The 12,155-nt window shown below is 40.8% G+C and overlaps 1 protein-coding gene across 1 annotated transcript; it reads right to left on the reverse strand.

Moving 5' to 3' along the window:
• Positions 1-2,270: 2,270 nt before the first annotated feature.
• On the reverse strand, positions 2,271-10,233 carry HHLA2 (HERV-H LTR-associating 2). The gene is given in 7 exon segments (XM_050332392.1): positions 2,271-3,313; positions 4,066-4,148; positions 6,371-6,661; positions 8,524-8,787; positions 9,161-9,333; positions 9,335-9,470; positions 10,143-10,233. Coding segments are annotated over 7 exon segments (1,065 nt in total). The 3' UTR covers positions 2,271-3,286.
• Between the last annotated feature and the right edge of the window lie 1,922 nt (positions 10,234-12,155).

Here is a 12,155-nt window from a genome sequence, read left to right on the forward strand (position 1 = left end):
CAGAGGCTTCACCTGCTTGATTGCAGCACATTGTTTCACAGTTATGGATAACCTGGGAGACGGTGTCCATGGTTAAATCCAATCCTCACTCACGAGCCCATCTGTATGTTGCATCTCTTCCCTGATGACCTGATGCATAATGGGCCCATCAAGCCAGAAATAATTCACCTTTGCCAGTCCAAATCCACCTGAGACATTTAAATTTTGGCAGATTGATCAACCTTGTCCCTTAATAGTTTCTGCAACTTGCCATGTAGGAGTTGGTCTTGCATTTCTTCTTCAGTATAGGGGTGATTGCTACTGGCATGCGTTGTTCCTCTGGTTCAGCTGCAGTTTGAGTGGCCATGGTGCCTGCTGGTCTGCTTTCCTTTTCCTCCTCCTGAGGGTGCTGTCTAGTGACAAGCAGTGTCCAATAAATAGTGGCCAGGGCTCAGCACACTGCAGTAAGTTGCTCCTCTACAGAGTTGCCATGGCATTCTCTTTGCAAATATCCTGTCACTTTATCAGAGTTCTGTAGTTGCTCAGAGATGAACTTCCAAATCATTGGAGCAGAGAATTTTCAAAAAAACTGGTCCATTTTCCCCCACATTCCATGCCACTCATGACTACCACCTTCAGGGCAGATCTCTGAATGACCTTCCTAGAAATCACTTTCTTGACTCTAAACACAGTGTGGATCACTCTGGGAAGACCTGGCAGACTTAGCAACAAGAACATCTCAGAAACTGTTGAAATAGGCATGAAGGAGGAAAAAGGGTTGAAAATCTTGGGGAAAATCATCTTCCCTTGTTCCCCATCACAGGCTGGGTATGATCATTAATGAATTCCCAGTAGCACTCAAGGCCAGGGCAGGAGAGCAACACTTAATGTACATCCCAAATGTCCCTCACTGCCCTTTACGTTATCATGTCATAAACTGACATCACACAGTACAGCAACAAAGCAATCTTGATTCCTCTCGCTACTCTGAAAAAGATCACTTCAAGGAGCACATATGGGAATCTATACAGGATTAGGTACCACACCCACATAAACAGACCAAGCAATATTGTGACCACTGGCTCCATACCTAATACAGCAAATGCTTAGATCAAAATTGTTTCAAACCCGCTCTGGGAAGATCTGTTGTCATCTCAACCCTTTGTGCTCCACACTGGGTGCCAAGTAAGGCTGTCATGGTTTAGGAGTGGTACTCTCCCAATTCAGTGCCCCCACCAGGACTCTTCCAAACCACACATCACACTCTCACTCCCTTTTCCCCCTCCCCTTATCGCTGCGGAGGGATGGAGTTGAGAACTGGAGGCACAAAAGGTGAGGATCCCAGGTTGAGATAGGAACAATTTGCTGGAAACAGCAATGAGATAAGAAAATGAACAGTAACAGCACCAATATTAATAACAAAAATGCACCAAAGAGTGATTCACATGCAGAAATGCTCACTGTGGACCCTGAGACAATGAACAATGCCAGACTGCTCCCCTACCACATTTTCTCAGCTGGAAAGAACCCCTTCTCCCAGGAAGAGAGTCCCTTCTCCCTGTCTGTGGAAATGATGTGAGGTGGTCTCCAATAAAATTTGGGTCCTGGCCACGCCCCTCACAACTACTGCAAAAAAACTAACCCTGTCCTGGCTGAAACCAGGACAGAAGCACAGATAATACCTATGCCCAGGGACAGCCCTTAAAGCTGGGACAACCCGACTTCCATTTGTCCTGCCAGTAGTACAGGGTTTTGTAGGAGAGGAGAAAGTAAAAATGTTCATAAGAACAGTCAGTTTAAAAGCTTCCACTACCACCAGTCAAAGGATTTTTGTTTGCCAGCTGCAGGACAGACACAGGAGATGCTGTCAAGGGACACCTCCCAGCAGGACTGCCTGTTGCTCAGAAACAGGGCATTCTCTTAGGTCTTTTCTGTCTTTAAACTGGGAGGTGGTCTTTGCTTATTAAATACTACTAATAAATATTAAATACTAATAAGAATACTAATACTAAATTAAAATATTGTCTCAGTTTGAGACAGTTTGGGGAGGAAGGAGACCTCCAGATGGAAGTATCCTTCCTCCAATTCAATATCCCTGGCTCTCTCCAATACAGAGAGAGACAGAGATCAAATACACTCGGATGTAAATGAAAAAAAATAACTCTCTACCAGGAAGAACAATAAACAACAGTACTGATAAAACTGGGTTAAGCTTACCAGAAAATTCAAAAGCTCCTACCCACCATGCCAAAATGAGGTGGCAGTCAGTCTCCCCTCACCCGTTAAAACCTGTGCAGGAATGGTTTGGAGGGTCAGTGCTGGAGTGAGGCTGCAGTGGCTGGCACAGGCAGTTGGAGCAGGGCTGAGACTGGAAGGACTCACAAGGCACCCACTGGATCCAGCAGTGAGACCTGGTCGCTGCAACTCCAATGGTGGTTGTAGTCCTGATCCATCAAAGGTGGTGGTAGAGGCCTGGGTGGTAGAATTCCCATGAAATGAGGGGAGGAGACCCTCAACCTCCTGAGTGAAGTCCAGGTGTGGTTCTTCACTGAATGATGAATACTGGATCACTGGAGATTTCAAGAACCTTGGACACCTTCTAAGATGTTAAGGCTGCCTGTACTGTCAGCACAGGTGGATCCACTATGGCCATCAGCAGAGGTGAATATCTTCAGGCCATGTGAGTGAATTGTCCTGAAGCCTCCCTGAGGGGAGTTATCACAGATGAGTCATTTGTGCAAGGACAAAGAAACAACACCCAGCTGGTAGCCTGAGGTGGCAGGTGTGCACACCTGGATTGTCTGAGGCATCAGCATTCCAGTCTTTTCACACTTGTGGATACATTCTTCTCCTAGGATAATAGAGTACTCTCCTTAAGTCCCTCTCCACAACCTAAATTAGCATATTTTGGGAAAAGAGAAAAGGTGGATACCAGAGTTTTGTGTAACCCAGCACAAATACTAAAAGAAATGAAAAACAGTAAGCCTTCTCTTTCCCTAACACTGAAAAAAAAAATCCCTCAAAACTTAGGGATTCCTTCTTCTGTGGAAAATTCTCTGACCCTTTGGGAAATCCAAGTTCCAATTTTTCATGCCAACTTCTCACATACAAGTGTCAATTGACTTTTTTTCGCCTTCTATCAGTTCCTTTGTTTGTTACTGTTGCTCAGAGAATCACATTTCCATGTGGCTTCTTGTTGTAACTGAAGGGGGAAGGTGAAGGAACTGTTTGTTCTTTTCATCAACAATTTCAAGTGCACCTGTGTGCACAGAAGGATTTTGGTTTTTTTTCTGGTACGTCAAGGTGCTCATAGGATTTCTGCCCTTCTGCGTAGCTAGGCAAAACAAAAATGCTTGTAAGAACTACTGAAGTGTAAAATTAATCCCCTACTGGGAACAGAACAAGACACACTTGCTGTAAAGTTAAGTCAGCATTTTCCATTTTAACATTATCTGAGTAAAATAAGCATCCACATAATAGTGCAGAAACATTCCTGTTTCTTCCATCGAGTCCTTCATCATGGAACCAGAGCTGAGTTACCCTGTAAACTGTTCCACTTCCTCTGATTATGATATGTTCAAGGTCTCAATTGGTCCCAAGATAATCTTGCTTAAATTCTTTAAAGACCGGCATCGCAAAAGCATATTATCATCTCTAAAGCATGTTAGCATTAAAATTGACTAATAAAAAGCATGTAAGTGAATCTCCAAGTGAGACACACATGAAAAATGACTGAGGCATAATCACGTGTTCTTGCTGAACCTCACGGTAACCATCGTCAAATGCCTCCTGAAGCTTTCCAAATTCAGACTGTGACAAAACCCAAGGGAGTTTGGAGGTATATCTCTCCATGGATAGGGCTGTGCTGTCAAGCACAGAAAGATGGGCTAATAATGAAAGTTTGGGTTTTTTAAGGGTACTCACAGCAAATGCAGAGGAAAAAGACAGAATATTTTAAGACAGAGCCAGCCAATTACAAATGCGTCATAATGCTTCATAAAAAGTTGCAAAGTTTGACTCAAACCCCTATGCAAATCTTGAGGGAATATTACCTTAAAAAATAAATACTCTAATGATTGCACATACCTTCATATAGAGACAGTATCCTGCTACCAGCACTACTGCAACAGGCACTCCTAGCACAATTTTCCAGGTGTTGCTTGAATTTTCTTTAAAAATAAAAATTCCAAAAATTTAACAGAAGTGCTTTATATCACAAATTAATGTTCACTATTGTTCAATATCTATATCAAAGCAATGATTTTTCTTATTTATAATCTAAAAGCTATGATTTAGGGAGAAAGAATATTAAAAGGAAACGGAGAAAAAGCCAAAAGCACATTATTTTACTTAATTTTCCTGATAAAGAATTGTATTTGTGTTTATATGGTATGATTTGATGACTTCTTAACACTAGTCCCATTTAAAACCAATCAACTGCCCCAGGATATTAAACACTGTCTCCAGGCACGGTGCTCAGTGCCATTAATGGCTCTGCTGATTTCCAGTAGAGCAGCTCTGTAAGTGTTATCCAGCCTGGACCACGACTTCTGTTGCAAAATCTTTGCAACTTTAATCTAAAACATTTCCCAGCTTCTTAGTGCAACCATGCAATCCAGGTGGACACAAGAAATCCCAAGGTGGGTGGTAACAATGGATTACACAATTGCCCGTCTAGCACAAACCTCTGCGTGGCACCAAACTGTCAGAAGAACTGTATGGTTCTTCTACTTCAGGCTACCTTTCCACTGCTGTGTCTAGTCCAAAGAATTTGAAAAATTCTACGCTCCTCTGGAAACAGTAAAAATTGAAAAGTGCCAAAACATAGCATTTAACCGAGTCATTGCCTTTAGCTTGACTCTGTATCCACATCTTGTCAGTTCCTCTGGTAGAGCAGCTTTAAGCTGCAACCCTTCCTTACACAGGAGAGACCCTCTTAAATGATTGTAAATTCATCCTTCTTTTCCCCTTAAAAGCCTTCTTTCCAGTGACACTTGGAAATCCTTCTGATGCTTGAGCAGCTACTGTGCCACAACTGCTCTGCAACAGAGTGACCTGTCTCGTTCCCTTCCACCCTACTGTCTATCTGCTTACCTGCCTGTGCTGCCACAAAGGTGCCAATCTCTCTGGTAAGTGTCTTCTCTGTACTGTGTAATGTATTTCTGGCCCAAGAGCAGGAAGATTCTGTGAGCAGCACAGTAATTTCACCACTAAAGAGGGGATTTCTATCACCTAGGGCTATCGTAAGATCCATCTGTAGACAGCAGCTAAAGAAAGACATTTGTAGGGGATGATTCTGATCATATTTGGACTGTCTCCAGTAAACATAAAGTTTAAACTGGATGGACTTGTGCATATAACTTAGGAGAGCCAGTTAAATATGTGACGCCTTGGAGGTGTTCAACACTCCCTACTTCAGAAGCACAATATTAGGTTTACAGGATAAGGATGATCATGTTGGAATTTGATCTGCAGGGAAGTATGTTTGGCTGATTTAACTGTTTTCTTTAATCTAACTCCCCTCCTTCAGGTTGTCTATAGCCACTGCCATTTAAAACATCAAGTTTTCAGAAAGAAACTAAGCTATCATGGTGGAGGGGGAAGAAAGGAAGACAAAAACATTCAGCTATTATCACTTATTCTAGCCCCTTTTCACTTATGTTGCCACTATTTTTCATGTCCTGGCATGTTTCAAATTCTCTTCTTTCTTGAAAAACACTGATGAGGTGCCCTATATTAGTTCTCAGTCCTTTAGGTGATTGTATTTAATTGTGTAAAATTAAAGTAGCCTGTGTGCTACTGTTGTTATATGTGCTGCTGACAATGACAAAACTGTAACTAAGACTTCACAGCTGGAAATTTACTACAGTTTATAAAAACACAGGCATTCATTTAAACATATGTATACAAAGGCATAAAAGAGGCCCACAGCGTAGAATTAAAGTTTTGAAAATAACAACTGTTGTGTTCTCTTCAACCAGGTTTCTTCTGCAGCCAAACTTTTACCACATCTTTGGGCTTCCCATCATCCCTCTGCTGCCTTTAAAGCCATATTTGCTGTGAGCACAACATTTAGAACAGGATTCTGAGAGTTCCCCTGTGCCCTCAGCTCTGAGGGCAGTTCGTGGCAACTGAAGGCAGCCACCGATTTTGAGACCTTGGCCACAATAAGCTGCTGATTGAAAAAGAAGGAATTTCTAGTCTTTAAATAAAAACATCTTATGTAACCTTTTCTTGCCTGGGACAACAATAATAAAATGTCTCCTCTACCCAACTGTACCAATTATACAAGATGATTTTTCTAATGTTTTAAAGATTTCCAATTGACTCTTTGGCTGTGCATCACCCTACCTGGTCCCCATCCTCTGAAATGAAAGGAGTGGCAACTTACCAATTTGCAAAGTTGCCACAAAAAGTTTTGTGTAGTGAGGTGTTGAAGTATTACACAGGCATTCTCCACTGTCAACTGCAGTAAGATCATGCAGGATCAGTGAAGGGTCACTTGTGTTTATCTGGGCTCGAGGCTGGTAAGAGTGGGATATACCATTGAAGGAGGCCACAACTGAAGTCACTGAATTTCTGTTTAATTTCCAAACAACACAGACACCTTCAGTGTTTGCAGTGTTACTGCTGTATTCACAAGGAATTACGGTGTTACTTCCTTCTGTATTAGACAGTTAATCTGAAAAGGATAATTAAAGAACTCTCTGTAGGTTATTTTGAAAATACTATGAAGGTTATTCAGACATTTTCTGATTTTTTTACGAGGTCTGATACTACTATGAACAAATATAAAAACATATTTCACTACTTTGATATCATATTCAAACATCACTATATGTTTCTAGAAGGACCTGAAGATTTTAAAAACAAACCTATCTTACACTAAAAAAAAAAAAAAATCTAGTTGGTATCAGCAATACTTAAAAAAATTCTTTTTCATTTGACTATTTCTCCTTTAACTGGGGGGCTCATTAATAGAAGTGATTCAGTCTAGTCTTAGTTCCTGTGTAAAGTAGCATGAAATCCCACACGCTGGGAGCAGAGAGAAAATGTAACTAATAAGATACCTGCACATTTAAAGCAAAAGGATAAAACTCTTACAACACAATTTAATAAAAGCATAAAAAGATTGTATTTAGTTAGAAATAGCTTTCAGCTACAGTGGACTTAAGTATTTTACTTGTCTATGTTGAACATTTAACAGTTAAGGAATAGCTTTAAAAAAACAAGGAAGGGAAGGAGAAGGCAGGTAAGTGGAAGGAATGTCTTAATATTTTATAACTTAGTTAAGACAAACTAGCGTCATAGCACAACCATCAATTTAACAGCAGGGATTTTCAGCCAAGAAAGGAAAACCAGAGGAGGCTGTGGTGGCTGGCAGTCAGCTGGAGAGGAAGCTAATACGTTATTTTGACATGGTATAACCACGCTTGGTTTCTGTGTGTAAGGCTGAATGAACAGAGGTGTGGGGTAGAAAATCATGTAGACAAAACAAAACGGAACTGTACCTCACACTGCTATTATAGAAGGAAAACTAAGGCAGTTTGCTTTCAAAATGTTCTACTGAGGGGGATCGGTGAATTCAGGAAAATTCAAATAAAAGTGTAACCAAATGTACCTTTTTCTCTTGCGGATCAGAGGCATAGATTAACAAAACAGAGACTTACAGTGCAACTGTCAGCTACTGTGACAGCATACTTGAAACCCTACATATTGTAAGCTCTTCCATATATATTAACAACTGTATTCTTGTTCTGAAGCACGTGCAGTGGATTAGGAACTGAGAGCATCTGGGTACATGCTAGGGTGATGGAAGCAGCCATGCACATCTCACAAGGAAACTGCTCTTCATCCAGTTAAAAAATATTTCCTAAGATACAGGAGAGGTCGAAAAGTACCAGTTATTTACTCAAACTGAATTTCCAACGAAATTCAGGAGGACGACAAAACAGAGTTGAAGTTTCATAGTCCTGATTTTCCTGAACTAACTAAATGAGCTGCTGTTTGCTAAAATGCAGGCAGTGTTTGCTGCTCTCCATTCCCATGCAGCCCAGCACTCAAACTGGCACCTAAGAACGCATGTACAGTGGAAGGAGCAAACAGTACTGCTAAAAGTCTGGCAAAAGATGGGAAATGGACTGAGTAAGGACCATATGCATCTAGAGCAGCAGGCAAACTTTCATATAACCCACATATTCTCTAAGGTTTCTGTGTATTTTGTCCAAGTTCATTCTTTCCTTGATAGAGTGTAAAGTTTATTTATTAGGTACCTCTTAAAATGTGAAACTGATATGGAAGAAATATTCAGAGTAAAAGTAACTTACAGAAGGGTGAGCTAGACCCTCTCATTTCTACTTCTTGGATTTAAATTGTAATGTTGCCTTGTAATCCTAACAGGTGAGTTTCAAAGAGAAGGGTACATCCTTTTGCACTATTCCATATCCATGTTGCCCCACTGCAGAAATACTGTCCTCAGTTTGGCTCTGAAGCCACCTGTGACATTTAGTAATGATGCAGGATGAGACTTCCATTCATTCCTACCTTGCATCTTCCATTCAGCAGTCCAGATTAAACAATGGACATGACTACGACAGTAGTAAGGATCTGCTGTTGTGCTTATAATGTTCTGGTCACCTCTAAGAGAATAGAGGACTCCATCCCTGGTTTCCTTATGATCTGTTTCTTGGATGGATATATTGCCTTGTAGCCAAGACATATTTGGTGCTGAATAAGTGAGAAAGGCATAGCACTTCAGTTTCCTTTCTGTGTCTGTCTTTTGGTATTCCAGTGCATAGTAAGAGGAGACTGTAGATGGGGGAAAAAAAAAAACAACTAAAGGAAAAAAAATAAATCTTACTACTTTCAAAATTTCAGAAGAAAGCATAGCAACTTAACTGTCAATGCCAGGGTCTGTACTGTTCTGAGAAGCCACATAACATATACCACCTCATAATCCCTTAGAAACCACTGTGCAGTAGGTTATGAAAACAAGTGCTGCGCTGTAATTTTTCAACTCATGTTACAGTGTTTCACCAGAGACAGCAAATTGCTTCATAACACCATCAGCTCAAAATGGGCTCTACTGGGTTGGAGGATTTTGATTCCATGTGAGAAACAACATGAGAAAATCATCCCATTTCCACTGTCACTATCCAAGCATTTTTGATGTTTTAGTGACCTTTTACATGCAGCATGACCTTCCGTTTTGTAGAATTTTGCGTTGTTCCCACATAGCATTCATAAGTGCCCTCATCAGTCACAGTCAGGTTACAAATTTTCAAGGAGGTGTTTCCACTAGGGATGTTCTCATGGAAAAGCCGTGTTCTGTTAACATATTCTGAGCTATCTGCCTTGGTGGTGGTAGTAGGAGTGCAGACGTTTTCCCCCTTTGTGCCAGTGAATTACAACATCATTCCCATGTGGGAAAGGACAAGGCAGGATGCAATCCTTGGAAAACAGCCCTGTAACTTCTTCCTGTTCTGTACAACCTAAAGCCCATAAGTACAAATGAGTAAGTTTAATCCAGTCTATAAGTATACTTCTGCCCTTCCTTAGCCCTGACAAAAAAAATACTCTTGCAGGCAGCACATTCCTACCCAGTGTGCCAATGTCTCTTTCATGGCTTTTCTGCTGCATGAGTCCCTTGGGACAGCAAGGGTCTTCATTCAGTTTAATCAATATTATAACACAGAGCTCTGGTCTTTAAACTTGAAGTAAACTTTAGGTAGAAATCCTAAATAAACACCTACATGTTCAAATCAGCACACTGCCACCTTACCACCTGAGCTTCAAATGTGTTTCCACACCTTTTCCACCTTGAACTTCAAACCCTTCTGAGCTGCAGTTTGCTCATACCTTCCCAGTGCCATGCTGCAATGACCCACGTTACCAACCAGCCTCACACGGTGCCAAGCAGTTGTACCATCACAGGGAAAAAAAGGACATGATGGTGTAACTGGCAGGAAGGGCAGAACGTCTTGAAAGAGCTTTGCCACCACAGACCAGGAGCTCTGTCCCGGACCCCAGAGATAATCAGGGTGTGCATTCCTCACACACTCCTCAATTCTCTACCATTAATAAACGGTGTTTGAATTAATTAATTCTCCCTATTAGAAATAAGTAATCATTGTTGTCTTTATTATTTGTCAGCTAAAACCTACACCAAAGTGTAGCACTGATGTAAAATAAATAGATGGTAAGAGTTGATATGTTCTGTCCCTTCATGTCTTCACTGGTTTGTAGTAGACTCATGTCAAACTGGTATCATAAAGAAGGGGAGAAAACCTGCTTAAAGGCAGGTAAAAGACACACCATAATGATATAATTTCCTTTGTACAGGAACTGTAGGCCTTTGTACCATGTTTTTTATTTCCAAAAGTCTTGGCCCAGATTTTTGGCCTTAGGATCCTATACATTTCATAATGGCTGAGGTCCTCTCATTACCTTGCAGACTGATACTCAGTGTTCTTGCAGGGTTAGGGTATATTAATCTTCATCATTCCTGAACAGGACATCAAATAAAAATGGTCAAGTATAATTTGCAAAATGATGTAACATTGCCCCTTGTCAAGCGTGATTTTTGTTTTTTACTTCTTAAAATATATTTCTGATTACTACAACACTTGACTGTCTTGGGTGGGAAATTTGATTGTATTTGCAAATATTGCAGATATAGAGAACTTTTCACACTTTACTTTTCATCAGATCAAAAGGACATCAGCTGAACTTTCAAAAAGGTGTCTATAGAAGTCTAGGGTAGGAATGCAAAGGCAGGGGAGAGTCTCTCATCATATCTTCTGGTTTGTCACTTAAATAGCAATGAACTGAAGGCTCTCATGCATAATAGAAAAAGAATAATCTTATTGTAGCTGATAAACCGCACTCTTCCTCCATTCAGGCATAACATCCTAAAATACAGCATGCCACAGTGGAGAAATTACCTCACGAATCAAATAGCTTGAAAAGAGTTTAAAGAGCTTTCCCTAGTCCTCTTCCTCTCAAAAGGCAGCTATAGGTACCATTCCTAACTTACACAAGGCACAGGCTTAGCCAGGCTTGCTAGCCAGTTCTTTTGATACTAATGAATGACTTTGACTGGAGGGTGTCACTGTATTTGTGGTGAATGTAAATCTTACACCCCAATGATTTTTGCATGTTATTTCTTTTGTAAAGCTACTGTGATTGTTTTATGTATTCTCACTATTCATTAGGAGAGAAAACTAAACCAAAACCAACAAAGACGCATCAAGTTATTAAATCTGAGACAGAGGTGATGAAAGAGTAAAACAAACATTTATGATATATAACTTTGCTCCATGTCAGCAACAACTGCCAGTATCCACCTTCTTTTCTCTTTCCACTTACTAGTGGTGTAGATCATGTTTCATTGGGTTCTTCACTCACTTGCCCATCACTTCTAACTTGAGACTGATACAACATATTATGCTTGCTGTTTTCAAAACCAGCAATTAATGCTATATTTCTCTTAGTGAGTGATGTGCCACATTTAACAGACAATCACATTTAATTGGCAGTGATGCTCTCAGAGTAACATGGTTCAAACAGTACCTCTGTGACACCTTTGGGGACTGCATGGGCAACCAAAATATACAAAAAACCAAATATACAGCACTCTCTGTTGATCTTTGCCTCACACACATGGTACAGTTAATGCCTTTCCCATAAAGGAAAGCAGTTGTTTCTCCAGTGCAAACTAAGTTTCTATACATGTGAAGCTTTCACACTTTTTGTGTTCCTTTTCTCTCTCTTTGGGATTAAAAGACTTTTTCTCTTAACCATTTCTTTTGCCCAGCTTTGTTGAGCAAACCCTTTAATTTTAACTCCTGCAAGCTGTAACTGAGAAGAAATCAGTTCTCATCAGTAATGTGATCTCTACAGCAGTGTCAATGCCACTTGGGAATGTGCTGGGGCACCCAGAGAGCCAGAGCACCGCAGCAGCAGCAGCCAGACCTGCAATGCCCTTACAGTGACACAACACTGGCACAGGGAGCGAGGTCAGCTCTGTGTGGGCACAGGAGAACAAGAAGACAAGACTGAAAACATCATGACACTCTTCTCAGAAAGCTGGTAATGTGAAACAAGAAGGTGCCTTGGGTTGCCTGCAGGGTTAGGTGATTAGTTTCTAACAATATTTCCCTAGTGCTTCTTTTTCT

This window comes from Myiozetetes cayanensis, unplaced genomic scaffold (genome assembly GCF_022539395.1).
Source record: "Myiozetetes cayanensis isolate MyiCay16 unplaced genomic scaffold, myiCay2020 scf5-8, whole genome shotgun sequence".
Lineage (NCBI taxonomy): Eukaryota > Metazoa > Chordata > Aves > Passeriformes > Tyrannidae > Myiozetetes > Myiozetetes cayanensis.